At 44.5% G+C, this 21,954-nt stretch overlaps 1 protein-coding gene across 1 annotated transcript in view; it reads left to right on the plus strand.

The window, feature by feature from the left end:
* The window catches only part of LOC134571248 (putative methyltransferase DDB_G0268948), a 70,077-nt gene that overhangs the window by 42,273 nt on the left and 5,850 nt on the right, over positions 1-21,954 (plus strand). The window contains exon 5 of the mRNA XM_063429421.1: positions 15,360-15,497. Within this exon, the coding sequence (XP_063285491.1) occupies positions 15,360-15,497 (138 nt within the window). The remainder of the gene's footprint in view (positions 1-15,359; positions 15,498-21,954) is intronic.

Below are 21,954 nucleotides of genomic sequence, written 5' to 3' on the forward strand. Positions count from 1 at the left end.
GACAGGGGGCTGACACTAAGACTTGGTCTACTGAAGCTCTCGTTGCTTTCAAGACACTCAAGGAACTTTTTGCTTCTGCACCAATTCTAGTTCACCCTGATACGACTTTGCCTTTTCTACTCGAGGTAGACGCCTCAGAGACAGGTTTAGGCGCTATCTTGTCTCAAAGGTTAGGTGTGGATAAACCGTTACATCCATGTGGTTTTTTTTCCAAGAAATTATCTGGGCCTGAAAGCAGATATGACATTGGTGACAGGGAACTACTAGCGGTCATCATGGCTTTAAAGGAGTGGAGACATTTATTGGAAGGGACCTTGCATCCTGTTACTATTTTGACGGATCACAAGAACTTGTCCTATATTGGGGAGGCCAAGCGCTTGTCTGCCAGGCAAGCTCGTTGGTCCTTGTTCCTCACTCATTTCAATTACGTGCTCACTTATAGACCTGGTTCTAAGAACTCTAAAGCCGATGCTTTGTCTCGCCAACATGAACCTTCTACTATATCTGAGGCGGTTTTGTCTTCTATAGTTCCCAAGTGCAATATTATCGCCAACACGACTCTCAGGATTCATTCTCCGTTGCTTGCCGAGATCATGAAGTTACAGCATCTGGCTCCTAGACAGGGTCCTGGGGCAAGGTATTTCGTTCCTCCTGAACTCCAACTGGAACTGTTACAGTGCTTTCACAACAGTAAGGTGGCCGGGCATCCTGGCATTCGCAAGACGTGTGCCTTGATTTCCAAAGATTTCTGGTGGCCTTCACTACATAAGGATATTAGGGATTTCGTCGGAGCATGTGAGGTCTGTATGAAGACTAAACAACCTCATACGCTTCCATGTGGGTTTTTGCATCCCTTGGAAATTCCCGAGAGACCGTGGTCCTGTCTGGCTATGGACTTCATTGTCGATTTGCCTGTTTCTAAAAAACAGACTGTTATCCTCACGGTGGTTGACAGGTTTACTAAGATGGCTCATTTCGTGCCCTTACCGAAACTTCCATCTTCTCCCGAATTGGCTGAGATATTCGCGAGAGAGATTTTTCGTTTGCATGGGATACCCTCCGAAATTGTTTCTGATAGAGGTTCCCAATTTGTTTCCCATTTTTGGAAATCCTTCTGTTCTCAACTGGGCATCAAATTGAATTTCTCTTCTGCCTATCATCCCCAGTCTAACGGAGCTGCTGAACGCACCAACCAAAAGATTGAACAATATTTGCGTTGTTTTGTTTCCGAACACCAGGACGATTGGGTCGGTCTGATTCCTTGGGCGGAGTTTGCACACAACAATCTCGTTTGTGATTCTACTCGTTCTAGCCCCTTTTTCATGAATTATGGCTTTCACCCTTCCATTCTTCCCTCGGTTTCTCCTTCCCAAGGGGTACCGTCGGTTGATGTTCATGTTGCCAATTTGAGGAAGTTGTGGGATCAAACTCGACAAATTCTCCTGCATAATTCCGCGTTGTTCAAGAAACACGCTGAGAAGGGCGGCTCCGGTTTTTGTTCCAGGTGATAGGGTATGGCTGAGTACCAGAAACATTCGCTTGAAGGTCCCTTCTATGAAATTCGCCCCTCGTTACATTGGTCCTTACAGGGTTCTGACTCGAATTAACCCAGTTGCGTATCGTCTGGCCCTTCCATCTGCCTTACGCATTCCTAACTCCTTTCATGTTTCCTTGTTGAAGCCTCTAGTATGTAACAAGTTTTCCTCCACTGTATCCTCTCCTCGCGCTGTTCAGGTTGAGGGTCAGGAGGAGTATGAGATCAACTCCATCCTCGATTCTCGAATCTCTCGGGGGAGGTTACAATATCTTGTTGACTGGAAGGGATATGGTCCTGAGGAGAGGACTTGGGTACCTCAGGAGGATGTGCATGCTCCTCGCCTCCGCAGGGCTTTTCACTCTCGTTTTCCATCTCGCCCCGGTTCCTTCCGCCCGGTGGGCGTTTCTGAGAGGGGGGGTACTGTCAGGGTACCTGTTGTCTCTACCTCAGACCAGGTGAGATACTTAGACGTTCATCCTCTCAGAGGGGTTGACTCACTCGTTCCTCGCAGTTCACTCGGCCGTTTACACGCCGGCCGCGAGGGACCCGCTTCCTTTTATGACGCGGCGCTCAGTAGCCGACGTCATGACGACAATCCGTTCCGACCTGTCAATCAAGTCCCGACCATGAATCAGGACTCGTCGGGGCGTGATTACCTATCTAGAACCAGGGTATAAAGTAGGGCTTTATGCATTTGTTCATTGCCCTGTCGTGGTTCTAGCTTGTCTAGTCACTCAGTGCTCTTGTTATCTATTTGTCTCTTTGGTTTTGACCCGGCTTGTTTGTTCTATCCTGCTTACCTCTATTACCCTTTGACTCGGCTTGTCTCTCGCTTATCTGCTCTCTCGTTCCCTCGACCTCGGCTTGTCTCTAGACCATTCTTTGCTTACTCCTTACGTTAGTCCGGCCATTCTAAGGTCCGGTATACGTACCTACCTCCTGTTTGTACTTTGCGTGTTGGATCCCTGTCCCGATCCTGACAGAGACATGAGGATACTGAGACACTATGGAACACTGGGATACATAGTGTCCCTATGTATCCCAGTGTCCCTATGTATCCCAGTATCCCCTTGTGTCTGTATCCACATGTCTCCCAGTGTCTGTGTCCCTGAGACACTATGGTACACTGAGACACTAGGGGAGACATGGGGACACCGAGACATGAGGGAACACTGGAATATATAGTTTATCCATGTTTCCCAGTGTTGCAGTGTCTATGTATCCCAGTGTTCCCTAGTGTCTTAGTGTTCCCATGTCTCCTAGTGTCTGTGTCCCCATGTCTTCCAGTGTCTGTGTCCCTGAGACACTGGGAGACATGGGGACACTAGAGAACACTGGGATACATAGGGACACTAAGACACTGGGAGACATAAGGACACTGGGAAACCTAAAGCCACTGCGCTGTGAGCAATCACTCTTAACGCAGAATCAAACTAAGTAGTTTTTGGGTGATTTTAAAGAATTTTCTGTTATGTCACTTCTCTTAATTTAAATATTGTGATTTAATGCATGCATAATTAATTTTGCAAATTTAGTAAGGCCGGTATTTTTTTTTAAAAAAGGTGGAAATCCTAGAGACAATAGAAAACATAAATATTTTTATGATAAAGAGAATATCAGAAAAGAAGGAAATCTGATGAAGGGAGGGGAAATATCTTTACAATACAATCACCTTTTTTCTTTGTAAATATTTTTGAGAATGGAGGAAACACACAAGCACATGTTTTTGGTCATTCTTTAAGAAAGGTGTCTACTCTTAGCGAATCTGCCAGCTAAAGTATTGGTTTGTGGGATTTAGTTAGGATACAAATAATTTTAAACAGAGTTGCGACAGAGGAACCCTGAATTCGAAGAGCCGATAAAAATACTGGGATCTAACTAGGCATGTGCATGGGAAAAAATTTAGGTTCGGTTCGACATTCCAAAATTCGGGATTTTCGCAATTCAGGGCTTCAAGACTTCGGAACTTCGGCACTTCGGCACTTCAACACTTCAGAACTTCGGAAATTTGGCACTTCAGCATTTCGGAACTTCGGCACTTCGACACTTTGGAAATTTGGCAACTTCGGCACTTCGGCACGTCGACACTTCGGAACTTCGGCATTTCGGAATTTCGGGACTTCGGCACCTCGGGACTTCTCTTGCAGCCGCTTGGTAGATAACTCCCTAATTCCCACGGTATTAGTTATCCACCAAAAGGCTGAAATACCTAAATTGGTCTTTCAGCCAAATTTACTAATACTAAGTAAAAATTACTTAGTATTAGTAAATTTTGCCCCTACTCGCTATACCGCGACTAGGGGCATGTCTATTAAACAGTGAGCAGCCTGTGACTGCTCACTGTTTAAAAAATAAAAGTCCCTTTTGTCCTCCCCCCTGGCCCCACCCCTGAGCGGCGGGTGGGGGCCCTAAATGAGAATAAGGGGGGGACCTAACGTCCTCCCCCCTGGCCCCCACCCCTGAGCAGTGGGTGGGGGCCCTAAATTATAATAGGGGGGGACCTAATGTCCTCCCCCCTGGCCCCCACGCCTGAGCGGTGGGTGGGGGCCCTACAGTAAAATAAGGGGGGGAACCTAATGTCCTCCCCCTGGCCCCCACCCCTGAGCTGTGGGTGGGGGCCCTAAATACTAATAAGGGGGGACCTAATGTCCTCCCCCCTGGCCCCCACCCCTGAGCGGTGGGAGGGGGCCCTACAGTAAAATAAGGGGGGGACCTAATGTCCTCCCCCCTGGCCCCCACCCCTGAGCGGCAGGTGGGGGCCCTAAATTGTAATAAGGGGGTACCTAGTGTCCTCCCCCTGGCCCCCACCCCTCAGCGGTGGGTGGGGGCCCTAAATACTAATAAGGGGGGTCCTAAGGTCCACCCCCCTGCCCCCCACCCCTGAGCGGCGGTTGGGGGCCCTAAAAAAAATGTTCCCCCCAGGTGACTAGGGGTCCCCAAACCCCTAGTCACGCCCTCCCCCCATTAAAAATGATCCCCCTACCTACCCACCTCACCTTAAAAATTAATGAGGGGGGGGACCTTTAACTAAGTACCTGTAAAAAATGAAAATAAAACTTACCATTTGATGTTTTCTTTCTTCTAAAATATTATTTTTTCAGCCCCCAAAAAGGCCAAATAAAAAACCATAATAACCAACGCAATTATATATATAAAAAAAAACGAGCGCAAAAAAAATAATCCATCTTCACCCATGGAGGGCTCCATGCAGACTGAGCTCTGCAGAGCGGGGGAAGGCTTATAAAGCCTTGCCCCGCCCTGCAATTAGGCTTAGAGCACTCTGATTGGTGAGTTTAAGCCATCCAATCAGAGTGCTCCGACAGGTAAATAAAGAGACTTACAGGTAAGTCTCTACATTTACCTGTCACAGCACTCTGGTTGGTTGGTTTTAAATCCACCAATCAGAGTGCTCTGTGTCATTTTACACAGCGTGGGAAAATTCCAAAGATTTGGATTTCAAACCAACCAATCAGAGTGCTGTGACAGGTAAATGTAGAGACTTACCTGTCAGTCTCTTCATTTACCTGTCAGAGCACTTTGATTGGATGGCTTAAACCCACCAATCAGAGTGCTCTGAGCCTAATTGCAGGGCGGGGCAAGGCTTTATAAGCCTTCCCCCGCCCTGCAGAGCTCAGTCTGCGCGGAGCCCTCGCCGGGTGAAGAAGGATTATTTTTTCTTGCGCTCGTTTTTTTTTTTTTTTTAGAATTGCGTCGGTTATTATGTTTTTTTATTTGGCCTTTTTGGGGGCTGAAAAAAGAAGATTTTACAAGAAAGAAAACATCGAATGGTAAGTTTTTTGTTTTTTTAAAGGTACTTAGTTAAAGGTCCCCCCCTCATTAGTTTTTAGCGTGAGGGGGGTAGGTAGGGGGATAATTTTTATTGGGGGGGAGGGGGTGACTAGGGGTTTGGGGACCCCTAGTCACCTGGGGGGGATTTTTTTTAGGGCCCCCACCCGCCGCTTATATAATATATATAATATAATATATATATAATAATAAATATATAATAATATATATATATAATAATATATATATAGTATAATATAATATATATAATATAATATAATATATCTATAATAATATAATATATCTATAATAATATAATATAATATATATAATATAATATATATATAATAATAAATGCCGTATATACCCGAGTATAAGCCGAGTTTTTTAGCACATTTTTTGTGCTAAAAAAAACCCAACTCTGCTTATACTCGAGTCAATAGTCTGTATTATGGCAATTTGCATTGCCATAATACAGACTGGGGGCTGTGAGGGCTGCAGAGAGTGTTACTTACCTGTCCTGCAGCTCCTGTCAGCTCTCTCCTCCTCCGCGCCGTCCGTGCAGCTCCCTCTGTCAGCTCACAGTGTAAGTCTCGCGAGAGCCGCGGCTCTCGCGAGACTTACACTGGGAGCTGACCGAGGTGCTGAACGGACGGCGCGGAGGAGGAGAGAGCTGACAGGAGCTGCAGGACAGGTAAGTAACACTCTCTGCAGCCCTCACAGCCCCCAGTCTGTATTATGGCAATGCAAATTGCCATAATACAGACTATTGACTCGAGTATAAGCAGAGTTGGGTTTTTTTAGCACAAAAAATGTGCTAAAAAACTCGGCTTATACTCGGGTATATACGGTATTTATTATTATATATATATTATATTATATATATTATATTATATTATTATAGGGGCCTCGGCTTATATTCGGGTCGGCTTATACTCGAGTATATACGGTATATAATAATATATATATAATAATATATAATAATATATATATAATAATATATAATAATAATCTATAATAATATATATATATCTATAATAATATATAGTTAGATGAAGTAAAGCAAGCTGCACTCACGGACTTATGAATTCAAATGGTGTTTATTCCATCGAAGGTAGAAAAAAAGAAGATCGACGTTTCGGTCCACACAGGGACCTTCCTCAGGATCAAGTGATACAAACATTACATGAAAACATCTCAAATATATAGGACATTGCATTAATTAGAATGACTTACCCCAGGTGATGTGCTTACTCGCCGGCGTTCACCGCTGAACACCGCGCATGCGCGCACTGCCTTGTGACCCCACGTTAACCCTCGGTCCATGCGTAGTGACGCAACGACTAAGTCGCTGCCATAGCAACGTTTGTAGCCATTGCCATGGAACCGCTGTGAAAGCAAAGATCAACAGTAACAGTACCCGATCGTGCAAAAACTATAAGTGAACAGAGAAATTAACTAAACTACATTAAATTAAATAATAAATAGTGAAAATGATGCCGTCAATTGATTAGAAGAGGGTCTTAGGTCCTAGGTACTGTTAGGATCGGGAAATAACATACTATAACTTTTTAATTTATGAGTTTAGGGAAATGTATCTCTTAACTCTAATTCAACATATAAAGTGTAGGACTTTTATAATCCTGTCACACTTCAGCTTGGAGATTTACTCCTTTAGCTTCAAGTTCTGCCCTATTTAAAAAGCTTCCATTACTCCTGAATAAATTTATCTAGAGTCTCCCAGATCAATTATATTTCGCTATTCTATGGTCCTAAGACGCCTAATTAGGCTACAATAGTACCCAGATTCCCTCCTGTACATAGGGTAACTCATTGTATGGTACTGGATTAGTGTACATATTAGCCCCCATAGTTATCTTTAAATTATAAATTACTGTTATGGTCAGCCTGTGCTTCTACAGTTCCCATATTGTTAGAGTATCCATTGTATCTAAACCCAATCAACATTTTCAAGCATTATTACAAAAAAACTTATTTACATAATTTAAATTTCTATTGCAAGCATTAAATCAAATAAATGAATGATACGATATCATTTCATTAAGGCCTCTTGGTGAGACAGTGTCCAGTCTGAAGATCCAGAAAGTTTCTTTGTTAAGAAGTAACATCCCTCTATCGCCACCTCTCCGGGGTTCAGGGATGTGGTCAATGGCCGTGAACTTTAATGAAGTGAGAGGGTGCTGAAACTCCAAAAAATGTCTTGCGACTGGTTTATCGCTTTTTCCATCCCTGTAAGCTGTCCGAATATTTGAACGGTGTCCCCGTATGCGGTCACACAACTGTGTTTCCGTTTTGCCTATATAAGATAGGCCACACGGACATGAAATTTTATAGATCACAAACATCGTTTTACATGTAATTGTAAACTTAATAAGAAATTCTTCGTTGGTATGTGGATGGTGAAACGAGCGTGTGGGAACCATATGGCTGCAAGTAACGCAGCCCAGGCATCTTACGCTACCCCGTTTCTGAACCTTTTCCATTTTCATGTAACTTTGTGTGGGGTCCGATTTTACCAACATATCACGCAAATTTCTATTTCGTTTGTAACATATTAATGGTTGTTGTTTAAAGATTCCAGGAAGTGTGTTATCTTGTGCCAGCATATTCCAGTTCCTTTTAATGATGTTCGATAAGCTCGGTGCCTTGTTATTGTATGTCATTGGACATAATATTCGACTTTGAGATATGACCCCATTTCTTGGAGTATGTTCTCTAGCTTGTTGCAACGCTATTTCTAAGTCCATTTTTTTGTATCCCTTAGATAGAAATTTGTTTTTCATTTCCGCTAATTGTTCTTCCCTTTTTGCATAGGTAGAGTTGTTGCGTATTGTTCTTAGAAATTGTGCTTTAGGCAATGATGCCTTTAAATGTTCCGGATGAGCACTCCGTGCATGGAGGAGTGTGTTGCGATCCGTTAGCTTGGTGTATAATGAGAATTGAAGTTCATTTCCATCTGGCCATATTTGTAGATCAAGAAAATGTACCCTCTCAGTGCTAATTTCTGATGTAAATCGAATAGGAGTATCCAATTTATTTAAGTTATCCACCATCTGTTGCGCTTCCTGTGCTGTACCTGTCCAAATTATTAACAGGTCGTCAATAAATCTGAAGAAATTCATGATTTTGTCACCGTAGACTGGAAGTATGTATGTCGTCTCAAAAACATACATGTACACATTTGCGTACATGGGGGCCATTGCCGCCCCCATGGACGTGCCGGCGATCTGCATAAACCACTCTTCTTCGAATCTAAAATAATTATTGGATAGTGCCAGTTCCAACATGTGGAGAATATATTCTATACTCGGCCCCTTATAGGATTTGGAATGTGTCAGAACTTGGCGCATTGCTTCTATCCCCTGTGTATGGGGGATTACTGTGTAGAGGCTTCTGACATCCATGGTCATTAGTATCACCTTTTTGCCTTGCAGCTGAACTGTTGTTAATGTCTTGATCAATGTAGGAGTGTCCTTAATACATGTTTCCAAATCGGCAACTGGTTTTTTGAATAAGTTGTCCAACCACTTTGCTATAGGTTCCAAGACACCCCCCACCGCTGAAACAATCGGTCTTCCGGGGGGGGTGTTGGATCCTTATGTAGTTTGGGAATTGTATAGATGACTGGTATTTTGGGGTGTTTCTTATATAGACATTCTGCTGTCCTCGGTTCAATATGCCCCGCCATCACTCCCATATTCAGTGCCTCTTCAATCCTTCTCTGTATCTCTTTTGTTGGATCATGTTTCAATTGTTTATATGTCAATGGACATTGTAACTGTGACCTTAGTTCTTTAGCATAATCTGTGTACTGCATGACCACGATACCTCCCCCCTTATCCGCTGGACGTATTATAATGTTCCGATCTTCTGCCAAGTTCTGTACGAGTTTTTTCTGGATATTGGACAAATTTTGAGGATATTTCCGACGTTTCAATATGTGTGTCTTTGTTTCATTCAACACCGTGGACATATATGTTTTAAGAGATGAATTGTTGGTGACTGGATCAAACGTTGATTTAGGTCTTAACAGTCCTTGTTGTTGGTCCTGTTTAAAATTAGAAATAGAATTGGGTTGGGTAGTGTTTTTTTTCTCATAATATTCTTTTAAACGCAGGTTCCTTCCAAAACGGAACATCTCTGTGTTCCATTGAAACAAATGTGGTTTGGTGGTTGGAACAAAAGAGAGACCCATACTTAGAATTTTTTCTTCTTCTGGAGTGTGCATTCTTTCTGAAAGATTAAAGATAGGAATCACTTCCTTGGAGGTTTTGAGCGATTGCCCAAACGTCTTACCTCCTTGTCCTCTCCTGATGTTGCCTCGTCTTGGCTTTTTGATCGACTGCGTGTTGTAGTAGCTCCCCCTGTTGTTTCTAAAAAAACTTTTTGTGGTTGTCTAGAGGCTTCATTGTCTGAAGCTGACTCCCCTGAAGTGATGTCTATTGTAGGGATCCTCGGTTTTAGAATGCGTTTCTTTGGACGTTTTTGTCTGTATTGTCCTCCTGATAGCCACTTATATACAGTGTGATCTCGATAATCCTGTTGAACCCGTTCCAATTTCTGCTTCTTAAATTTTATTAATTCATTCTGGTATTTAGCAACCTCTTCCTTTAAGTTTTGTTGTAATTTTAGTCCTTCAGTAGTATTCAATAAAAGTGCATGTTGTGTTTCTATGTCCAAAATCTTTTGACGTACTTCTGTTAAGTCAGACCTGACGTCTTTAATTATAATCAACATCAAATCAAGGGATGCTCTGTTTAACACTTGTGTCCATTCTCTGCAGACTTGTGATTTTTGTCTGCCTATTGTTGGAACATTCATTATTCTAAAGCCTCTAGGTATTTGTTTAGACTTGAAATAATCAGAGAGGAACACTCCATGAAGGTCTAAGTCCACTGCTTTTTTATGTAATTTCAACAATTGAAAATAAATATCCTTATTCGTATAAGTAGTGATCAAATCCAGACTGGACTTATCCCAAAGTATCGCTTTGGTTTCTTCTGGGGTAAATTGCAGAGTATCCGCATTCTCTGCAAAAGCCCCTGCTTGCAATAAAAAATCATAATCCATTTCTCAATCCTGGTAAAATCCAATACAATGCAAAGTAGCTAAATTTCTTGAATAATTAGCTTTAAGCAATATATAAATGCTGGTGTATAAGAGGAGTTATCCCTCTGACTCCAAATAATGAACATAAAAATACAAAAGTTCTTTGCACTCACGCTCAATGTATAAAGATATGCCTTAAAAGGCCTGCCGGGTGCCAAACTTCCAGGGAGGTAAATATAATATAATAATATATAATAATAATATATAATAATATATATATATATATAATAATATATAATAATATATATATAATAATATATAATAATATATATAATAATATATATATATAATAATAATATATAAATATAATAATATATATATATATATAATATAATATATAATTAATTTAACCTACCCCCCAGCCTCCTTACCTTTGGGAATGCTGGGGGGGGTTTCTTTACTTCCCTGGGGTCTAGTGGGGCTGCCGGTCGGGCTGCTGGGCTGGTTGCTGGGCGGGCGGCTGGCGACGGAGCTCTTCCTCTGAGCTGTCTGCTCAGCTCCCTCGCGCGCCGCAGAGTGAGGCTGGGAGCCGGAAGATGACGTCATATTCCGGCTCCCAGCCTCAATCTGCGGCGCGCGAGGGAGCTGAGCAGACAGCTCAGAGGAAGAGCTCCCTCGCCAGCCGCCCGCCCAGCAACCAGCCCAGCAGCCCGACCGGCAGCCCAGTTAGCCGCAAGGCTAACAAGGCATTTGCCCTGGGCATTTGGGGGCGGCGTTTTTTGCCGCCCAAGGCAAATGCCTTGTTTGCCTTGCGGATAAAACGCCCCTGGGTTGGGGCCAGCGGGGAGGATTTTAGGTCCCCCCACTTATTAGTATTTAGGACCCCCATCTGCCGCTCAGGGGTGGGGGCAAGGGGGGAGGACCTTAGGTCCCCCCTTTTTTACTGTAGCGCCCCCACCCACCGCTCAAGGGTGGGGACTGGGGGGAGGACATTAGGCTCCCCCTTATTAGTATTTAGGGCCCCCACCCACCGCTCAGGGGTGGGGGCCAGGGGGGAGGACCTTGGGTCCCCCCCTTATTTTATTGTAGGGCCGCCACCCACCGCTCAGGGGTGGGGGCCAGGGGGGAGGACATTAGGTCCCCCCCTTATTTTACTGTCGGGCCCCCACCCACTGCTCAGGGGTGGGGGCCAGGGGGGAGGACATTAGGTCCCCCCTTATTATAATTTAGGGCCCCCACCCACCGCTCAGGGGTGGGGGCCAGGGGGGAGGACATTAGGTCCCCCCCTTATTCTGATTTAGGGCCCCCACCCACCACTCAGGGGTGGAGGCCGGGGGGATGACAATAGGTCCCCCCATTATTTTACATGAGGGCCCCCACCCACCGCTCAGGGGTGGGGGCCAGGGGCTCGGCAGGGGGGAACTTTTTTTTTCTTTTACAATAGAAAAAATAGACATGCCCCTACTCGCGGTATAGCGAGTAGGGGCATCATTTACTAATACTAAGTAATCTTTACTTAGTATTAGTAAATTTGTCTGAAAGATCAATTTAGGTCTGTCGGCCTTTTAGTAGATAGCTACCTAATACCGTGGGAATTACGGAGTTATCTACTTATTCATTCCTGTCATTACATTGACAGGCTAAGTAACTTACATTTTATATGAATGTATGTTACTTGATTGTTGTAAGTGTTGCAAATGCTTACAGCTGAATCCTGTCTATGTTTGTATACTTTTTATTTAAAATTATTTACAATGTAACATTCTTCTTCTTTCACTGGGTAAGTATATTAGTACTTAGGCAATACTGTGCTTCGGAACTTCGGCACTTTGACACTTCGGCAACTTCGGAACTTCGGCACTGCGACACTTCGGAAATTCGGTAATTTCGGAACTTCGGGACCTCGGCACTTCGGCAATTCGGACATTCGGAAGTACCTGAATGTCCGAATTGTCCGAAATTCGTCCGAATACATATTCTGACCGAAACGAATTGCACATGTCTAGATCTAACATTCAAGCACTGGGATTTCTCCAATGACAAGATAAACAATCTGCCACCAGATTGTCAGAGCTTGGGAGACAACCATCTGCAGAGTCGGAAATATTACTCTGAAGACAAACCTTATAAAACTCCTTGGCAATTTCCTACAGTAGTGCGGAGCAAGAGCTGTCCAGGTAGTTGATGTAGTCAAATGCTGTCCATCCAAAGAATGAGTGAACAGTTGGAAACATCTTTGGTAAAACTCTGGATTGTGAAGGAACCCGCAAGGAGTTCTCGGAGTTGATATAAGAGCACTCCTCTGATACGTCCAAGCCCATAGAAATAGCATTAGATTCTAAAATAAAATCTGGTTAAGAATCCAAAATTGCTCGGCTGTTCCAAGCCCCCATATTGTTCAGCCAACAAAGTTCTGCACAGACTTGCTCCATCATGAAGATCAGTTGCTTTTCAGAGAAGGAATGGTGGAGGTGAACTCCCTTCAGTCTCTGCATGGCCCTGTAATGCAATGGATCTGGAAAAATAGCCTGTCTGGGGCGAGAGCAGACCGATGATTTTGGCCAAATCCCAGAGTCAATGACTCTTAACAGAGAAGCTTACTGCTCTTCTTTCTGGATGTCAGCAAATTTGAAAAGAAGGGCTTTTGAACAACCTATGAGTTGCACTATTTCTCTGTGTTGACTATGAAACCTAGTTCCTGAAGAAAGTGGACAACAAAACTGGTCTGGACTTGGGGAGGTTGACCCTGGGCCATGAGAAAGATATTGTCCAGATTTGATAGAGCTAATCCCAGTTTCATTCGTTTTGCTGAAACACAAGGATGCTGAGCTGAGGCCAAACGGTAGGCGAGTAAATAGCTAGGGGTGGTCTCTCCAAAGGAATTGGTTACATTTCCTGTAGTCCGAATGGATAGAAATTTGAGTTCTGCATCTTCAAGGTAGAGCTGGTAGAAACCAATGTGCCGCATTTAGTAAGTCTCAGTCTTTTTTGAAGTGATACGTAACAAGGCTCACAAGTTGATCACTAGACGAAATCACTGCAAAGCATAAAGTGCAGACCTCCAATAATGGACTTTACAACTTGGGCTGCCAGATTCTGACATCACCACGACTATGTCACACTACCTGATCAGCAGCGAGCCGTCCCGCTGGGACGTCCGTCCCCTCCACAAGTGGCAAACAAAATGGCGCCGACCACAAGGTCGCGGCCATTTGTAGCTCCGCCTCCAAGGGTCACGCGAACGTCGACGCACATGCACGTTTTGGGGTCAGAGGCCAAGCTCTGACCAATCACAGCACAAGGAGGGGTATTTAAACCACTGAAGTTCCCTAGCCCATTGCCCTGTCGTGGTTTCAGTTCCTGGTTCTGAGAGTGTGCGTTTTTCTTGTTCTTGTTATTTGATCTTCCCGGTATTTTTACTTTGGCTATTCCTGACTACTCTTATCTCTGGTTTCCCTGACTTGGCTTTCCTTATCGATCTTGTGTATTTCTGGCTTCCTTGACCTCGGCTTTCCCTTCACCATTGCCTGTCTTTCAACGTATTAACCCGGCCATTCTAAGGACCGATTTATGTTCTGTCCAGCTTCTATAGTCTATATAGATGTTGCATAGTTTTGCGTGTTGGACCACACTGGAAGTCGCAACAGACTAGCTTTCTCCCTTTGAAATGGGGTTTCTTACGGCTACACTTCAGGAAAGAATTGTCTAAGCTAAAATTTTGGGTTATTGTCCACATTGTATATCAGAAAAATGTTCAACTGAAGAGTAGGCCTCTCTGTTGACCAGCCCTGCAGGGAAAATTGGAGGTGCGATAGACTTTCTTGGGCTTTATTCAATTAAGTATAAACCGCCACATGGCAAATTACTCTTAATGAACAGAGTTAATCAATATATGTTTGATATAAGACACAGGCAGTTTTTCTTTTACCCCAAATATTGGGGTAAAAAAGTGTCCTATAATCTTAAAAATATGGTAGGTCCTGGGGGAAGAGGGGGGCGGGCTTGACCGCCATGGAGAACAGACATGCCTTTGCTGAGCTCCTCCATGGCCTTGCTACTAAAGGCATGAATAAGTCTGATATTGCTAAAGCCGGGGCACACCAAGCAAAGCCCATTACCTCCAACACACAAACTACATTTAAAAGCGATCAACGACCCCTTGGACTCATGGCTCCACCATGGCGGATGCGGCTTAGTGTGCGCCAAGTAGGAGTGGCAGCCGAAGCCCGAAGGCTGTCAGTCATGTGCCAGTGCCCCGTTACTACACCCCCTCCACCCGAGGGGGACTGCCCAGCTCAAGCAGAAACGCAAAGTGCGACAGGAGAAAGCGGCGCCTTACCTAACATGGCAGACACCGCGTGGTCTCCACGCTCCAGCGCTGATCCTGATCTATGTTGCCTGTTTATCCTCTGCTTGTTAAAGCTGTCGTGGCGTACCAAGCATGTATGTTAACACTTGCACAATAAAAATAAAGAACTTTTAAAAATGTGGTAGGTTCCAAAATATTAAACCCTACTTCTTCGTATCAGTACTCACCATGTAACTTCACTGTTGGCTAACCATTGTTAAAAATCAAAGGAACTGGGAAAATATACCCTCTAGAAAATTAAAGGTAAAATACAAGCTACATTTACACAGCAATCTCTTTGTTGGTTTTTAATGGGATGAAAAAGTAACCGATAACCACATTTGTAGAGCGAATTGTATTATGCTATTACGCTAAAAACAAAAACCTGGTAAATCCACTTTAATCATCAATTTTCATTGCAGTTATTCAACATTTAAATGGATAAGACTGAAAAAGAACTTTCAGTGTATTTTTTTTCATCCCTATTTTAAGTGTAAATAACATCTGCTATTTAACTGCCTGTCTCTGATACATGCTATAAACATCATATTCTACAGCAAAATCACTAAATTAATGTATTTGATCACAGTTTAACTTTAGCATTTTGCTATTTTTCAGGATCAGTGACATACTTGAAATATATCCGGTAACTGTAACATATCTGTTGGGTCTGATTCAGGCAATATATATGTACCAAAAATTTCTGAAAGAAGACAGAAAAGAAGCCCTGATGTTTTTGCAAAATGTAGAAAAAAGGTAAGAAAATATCATAGCAGTAAGATATCTGTAGAAAATTAAGTTCCAAAAGTATAAGCTTATACATAAACCAATAGATGAGAAAACCAATGTTGTATTTAACCCCTTAAGGACCAAACTTCTGGAATAAAATGGAATAATGACGTGTCACACACGTCATGTGTCCTTAAGGGGTTAAAAATATCTTTCCAAAGAAAGTTGAGCTATGCACTTCACTCCACACCGAATTTTAGAGAATTGAATGTATCATGACAATATTCTAGTAATCATTGGCTTGTCAATACTCGTACTGTCCATTCTCATAACTTGTATATCCTTGTGGCTATCTCAACCCATCTGGCTATTGCACCTATTGAACATACAACCTAAGAACTACAGACTATCTTCCTTCTATGGACTCTGTTCCTAGCTCAGGTACTTGGTTATTACAGTCACTGTGTCCTTCAATCTTCTTATGAACGTTGTAACGGATCACCCTGTACTCCGACCCAGTGGTGTATCCTGGTTTTGTGCTGCCCTAGGCAGGACAAAACTCAGACGCCCTCCTCCCCCCCCCCACGCCACCCCTTCCCCCCGCCCCGCCTTCTAAATACACACACACACATTCACTGACAGATACGCATACACTAACAGAAACACACACATACTAACAGACACATACACACTAACAAACAAACACACACACTAACAGACACACACACTAACACACACACACTAACAAACACACACTAACACACACACACTAACAGACACACACACTAACAGACACACACACACTAACAGACACACACACACTAACAGACACACACACACTAACAGACACACATACACACTAACAGACACACACTAACAGACACACACACACACTAACACACACACACACTAACACACACACACACACACACACACACACACACTTTAACAGACACACACACACACACACTCACACTCACTAACAGACACACACTCACACTCACTAACAGACACACACACACACACTCACTAACAGACACACACTCACACTCACTCACATTAACACTTTTTTTTACTTTAACCCCCCCAGCCTCCTTACCTTTGGGAATGCTGGGGGGGGGTCATCTTTCTCCCTGGTCCTCTGAGCTGTCTGCTCAGCTCCCTCGCGCGCCGCAGAGTGAGGCTGGGAGGCGGAGCCGGAATATGACGTCATATTCCGGCTCCCAGCCTCACTCTGCGGTGCGCGAGGGAGCTGAGCAGACAGCTCAGAGGAAGTGCTCCCTCGCCAGCTGCCCGCCAGCTGCCCGCCAGCTGCCCGCCAGCGCTGCCCGACCGCCCAGCAGCCCGCCGGCATGTCTGTTAGCCTCAAGGCTAATAAGACATTTGCCTTGGGCATTTGGGGGCGGCTTTTTTTGCCACAGCCTGGAAAATGCCGCCCAAGGCAAATGCCTTGTTTTCCTCGCGGCTAAAACATCCCTGCTCCGACCAAGTACCTTCCGTTGATGGACGCTTCCTAGCTTGCACCGAGGACCACAAGCACCGCACTGGACACCACAACCACCGCAGAACGCAGACTCCACAACCGCCGTAGCTTAACTGGAGTCTCGCCGTCTTCCTTCCACCCTGGATCAGCTTCTGACCTCCAGGACCGTGTGGGGAATGACCTCTCCTCCAGGAGAGCGTATCAGGAACAGCTCTTAAAAGAGCTAAGTGATTAAAGCTCAAGGGAGTATGCAGAGCATAGCAATCCCCAATGTGAGTATAGTTATCCCCTCCAATCACGAGACAAGACTACGTGTTGAGGGTCAAGAAGATCTATTTTAATCAGCACCAAAGGGCTTTCTTTAATGCAGGTTTTACACACACAGTTCCACCCACAGGGTTTTGTAAAACAAGCAATAAAACACGTAATATACAGTAAAACACTCCCATTCATTCCTACAAAATCCTCCCCTCTGCCTGTGATATAATTACTGTACACAATGGGTTAATGCAATTATCACAGGTAGGAAAATATACTTTAACACATTTACTATAACTTTAAAACTATACATCCAATCTCCATAAAAATTTACATATTCTTACTCCGTATACTTCAAATATAAACATATCCAATTCAGGCAATTCCCTCCAGGGGTTAAAAAGTTAGTCGGAAGTCCTTTGGGCTGTGCTGTCTGTCAATTTCACTCAGAAAAATGACTATTCGCATTGCACATTCGTGCAAATAGCTTAGTCTCACTATGTATTCAAATCGCCGAACGAGACTTAGAAACTGTGGCTGAAAACTGAGTGGAGGAGAAGGTAAGGGTCAGCGGTGTTCGTGCAAATGTGTAGCCGATTTCAGTTCCATGGATTTGGCTGCACAAACCGCTGACCACGTTCGACTAACAAAGATGGCCGCCGCCACGTGTTCATTTGTACGAACGGCGGCCACCCAGCGGTCAGCAATTTACCTACAGCAATTTTCCCAAAGCAACCTCACCGCCTGGGAGGTAAATTAGCCACACGCTTCCACTTCTGTGTGGTCCGCCTGTGTAATAAATGGTTCGGTAAGCCCGAATTACCGAACCATAGGGGAAAAAGCCATGTACAAGTTAGTTTGAAGGTCTGGGGACTCTGGGGACACCGTCTTAAAGGGGTATTGTTCCAATAAGTCTCATAAGCCCAATACGGTTCTTAAAGGGCCATACACAGTCCAATAAAAGCCTCATAAGCCCAAATGCTGGTTTTAAAGGGTAAAATCTCCCAGGGGCCATAGTCACAGGGCAGGAGGCTGGCAAGCAGGCCTCTTCAGGACCAAGTGGTGAAGGGCACTTCGTCACAAACGTGTTCCTCTTGCCATGCTGGAGGCTATAGTTCCTATTACGTAATCGTGCAACATGTCCATGGGGTTGAGGAATTTCCACTAAAGAGCTATAAATAAGTTGTCTTTAGATAGATAGGTAATATGTATATGACCCTTTCTTTACATTCTTACAGTTAGATGGGGGTCATATTGAACCCTGTAGGCTTTTAGAAACTTTTTTTTTTTTTTAGCTTTTCAATGTGGTGGATGGCTTACACCGCCAAGGATTTCTTTTTTTTTTTTAATACTTTATTTTTGCATCCTGTCGGACAAAGAGGAATGAAAACATTGCACAGGCTTACGCAGAAGCCATAAAATATATATAAACGTTTAGGAATAACATCCATGAAAACTGTACATAAACTTCAAAAAAGAAAATGTCACATGCGGCTTGATGTCTTCACTGTCTCTGTCCACCAGGGGATTTTTTCTTTTTATAGATCCGCATCATATCGTGGTGATGATACCATTTGAAGAAAGAAACAACCGTGGAACATAAAATATTATATATAACTTCATGCATTGTAACCTGATAGGGTTGCCTCATCCCGTAGTAGAAGGGGTTTACCCTAGCGCACCTTGCCTTGTGCCTATCTTGTAGAGCAATTTAAGTGTAAAGTGCGATTAGGGTCATGTTGCGTGGTAATACATCGTTGTTGTGTATCGTATGTATAAAAACTGAAGGAGATTAAAAGAGAAGAGAGAAGAAAAAAGGAAAGAGAAGAAAAGGGGGGGCAAGAAGGAAGGGGAGGGAGGGGGGGGCACAGGGTAGATGGGGAGAGTCGTATGCAACGTCTCAGAGCAGCTTGGCAATGATCGTATTTTTTATCGTTATGTGTTGTTTTAGGCGGTGACCGGGAGTACATAGCCATGCCATGGTTCCCATACTTTGTCAAATTTCGGTGTGGTGCCTTTCAATCTGGCCGTCAGACTATCCATTAGGTGTACCTCTTTTATGTTGCCTATTACTCTCTGGGTGGTGGGTAAGTCTGTTTGGAGCCACGTTTGTGCCATCGATCTCCTGGCTGCCAGTGTAATTTTATGGAGTAATGTTTGTTCAACTCTTGTCCAATTATCTACTGGTCTGTTCAGGAGGTATGTCCAAGGGTTGAGGTCAGGTGCCTTATGGAATATTCCATTGACTAAGTGATGGATCTTAGCCCAGAATGCCTGAGCTTTGGGGCAGTCCCACCACATGTGAAGGTATGTACCCTTGTGTCCGCAATCCCTCCAACAGTCGTCAGTGGGTGTCTGGCCCATGCGGTGTAGTGTGACTGGGGTGGTGTACCACCTGAACATTGTTTTGTAGGATTGCTCCTGCAGTGTGACACTTATAGATACCTTATGGTTGGCTTCCCATATGTCCCTCCATTCCTCACCCTCTAGTACCTCTCCCAGGTCTCTTTCCCACGCCTCCGTATATGTCAGTGGTCCCCACTCTTTTGATTCCGAGCATATGTGTGCATACATGGTGGTAATTAAGCCTTTTCGTGTATACTCATTCAGACACATTCTTTCATAGAATGTTAGAGGGGCGGTTGCCGCCTGTCGAACGTCTGTCTGTTGAACGTAGTCTCTTATCTGTAAATAACGGAAGAAGTCTGCTGGGGTGAGGTGTGTTCGCTGTCGGAGTGTGTCAAAGGGGACTAGTTTCTTATGTTCATACATATGGCAGATTCTCTGTATACCTGCCGTCTCTATGTTAGCGAAGTCCCTGGCTGCTATGCCTGGGGGGAATTCCCTGTTCCTCAGTATAGGGGTCATGGGTGAGTGCCTAGATGTCAAGTTATATTTGTGGGCATACGTGTCCCATATGGTTAGGGAGTTCAGTATTGCTGGGCAAGTCGTCCTCAGGATAGGCCTGTCTTCTTTGCGCACCCACATGTGATACTGCGGGAGGTCGGCCCCTGTCATAAGTGACTCCAGGTCTACCCACCTTCTGACCTCTAGGGGAGAATGCCACATAGCGATCTGTGCCAATTGCGCCGCCAGGTAGTAGGAGTAAAGGTGTGGCAGGCCCAGCCCTCCTCTTTGTTTCTGTCTATATAGTACATTTCTGGATATCCTGTGCCTGCGGTTGTGCCAAATGAAATCGCCTATTGCTTTCTGGAGGTGTGCCAGATCTGATTTGAGTAGTCTGACAGGTAACGCCTGAAAGAGAAACAGTATTCTCGGTAGGATGTTCATTTTTACTGTGTGGATGCGCCCTATCCAGGAAATGGGTTTGTCTTGCCAATTGTCCATGTCATGTATGAGCGTCTTGATCAAAGGGGTATAGTTCAGATGGTGTAGATTTTTTGGGTCTGCAGGTAGGCGTACTCCTAGGTACTTAAGATGGTCACGTACTATCAGAATGTTGTGAGTTTCCTGTATGGTCGTTATGTCCTCTGGTGTCATACCGAGCGGGAGGGCACTTGATTTATCCAGGTTCGCCTTGTAGCCGGAGAAGGCCCCGAACTGTGTCAGTAGGCCTCTGAGTGCCGCCATGGATGCTATGGGGTTCGTGAGGGTCAGCAGAACATCATCCGCGTAAGCGGAGGCGAGAAACTCTTGGCCCGCTACGTTGATCCCTGTAATCAGGGGGTGTCGTCGCAGGGCTTGCATGAGTGGCTCAAGCGACAGCACAAACAGGAGGGGGGAGAGGGGACAGCCTTGTCTGGTTCCGTTCTTCAGAAAAAAGGGTTGGGGTCCAGCTCCCGTCATCCTAATTTGCGCTGAAGCATGATTGTACATGGCCCTGATTGAGGTCACGTAACGTTCGGGGAAGTTCAGGTGTTTCAGTAGGTCGAAGAGGTATGGCCACTCGACCCTGTCAAAGGCCTTCTCCGCGTCTAGCGAGACCAGTAGTGTGGGAGTGGTAGAGGCCCTCTGTCGCCATATTAGATTTATATTTCTCCGGGTGTTTTCAAATAGCTGTCTATCTGGTACGAACCCCACTTGGTCAGGGTGGATCAGAGTTTTTAACACTGGGTTTAATCGGTCTACCAGTATCTTCGCCAGTATCTTAATATCTTGATTAATCAGCTAAATGGGTCTATAGTTGTCAGGGAGTAGTGGATCCTTGCCAGGTTTCTGGAGGAGAATTATGTTAGCAAGTGACATACTGCTTTCCGTGTTGCCGCCCTCCATGAGGTCGTTGAACACTCGCGCTAGGTGTGGGGATAGTTCCTCTTTAAAGGACTTGTAGTACGTCCCATCGAAGCCATCTGGTCCCGGTGCCTTGTTACCTTTCAGGCCTGCTATAGCCCTATCCACTTCCTCCCTTGTTATAGCTTCTTCGAGGAGCTGTGCTGATGCCGTCAAGAGTTTTGGTAGGTCGAGGTCCTGCACAAAGTTGTGCATTTGCATGTCAGCTTCTTCCTGAGACGTTTGAGACCGGGGCGTGTGGTTGTACAGTTTTTTATAATAGTCGGTGAATACCTGTGCCACCTCTGCTGGGGTGTTTTTTATCGTTCCGTCTCTGTGTTTAATCGCAGTGATTGGGGCCCGGTTTTGCCTTGGTCTCAGGGTCCTGGCCAATAAGGTGTCCATTTTGTTCGAGTGTTCATAATACGTTCTCTTGGTCCAATTAAGGGCCCTTATGGTGTCATCCATCAGTACAGCGGTTAAGGATCGCCTGATCTTTTGCACTTGCTCTGT

The sequence above is a fragment of the Pelobates fuscus genome, chromosome 8 (assembly GCF_036172605.1).
Source record: "Pelobates fuscus isolate aPelFus1 chromosome 8, aPelFus1.pri, whole genome shotgun sequence".
NCBI lineage: Eukaryota > Metazoa > Chordata > Amphibia > Anura > Pelobatidae > Pelobates > Pelobates fuscus.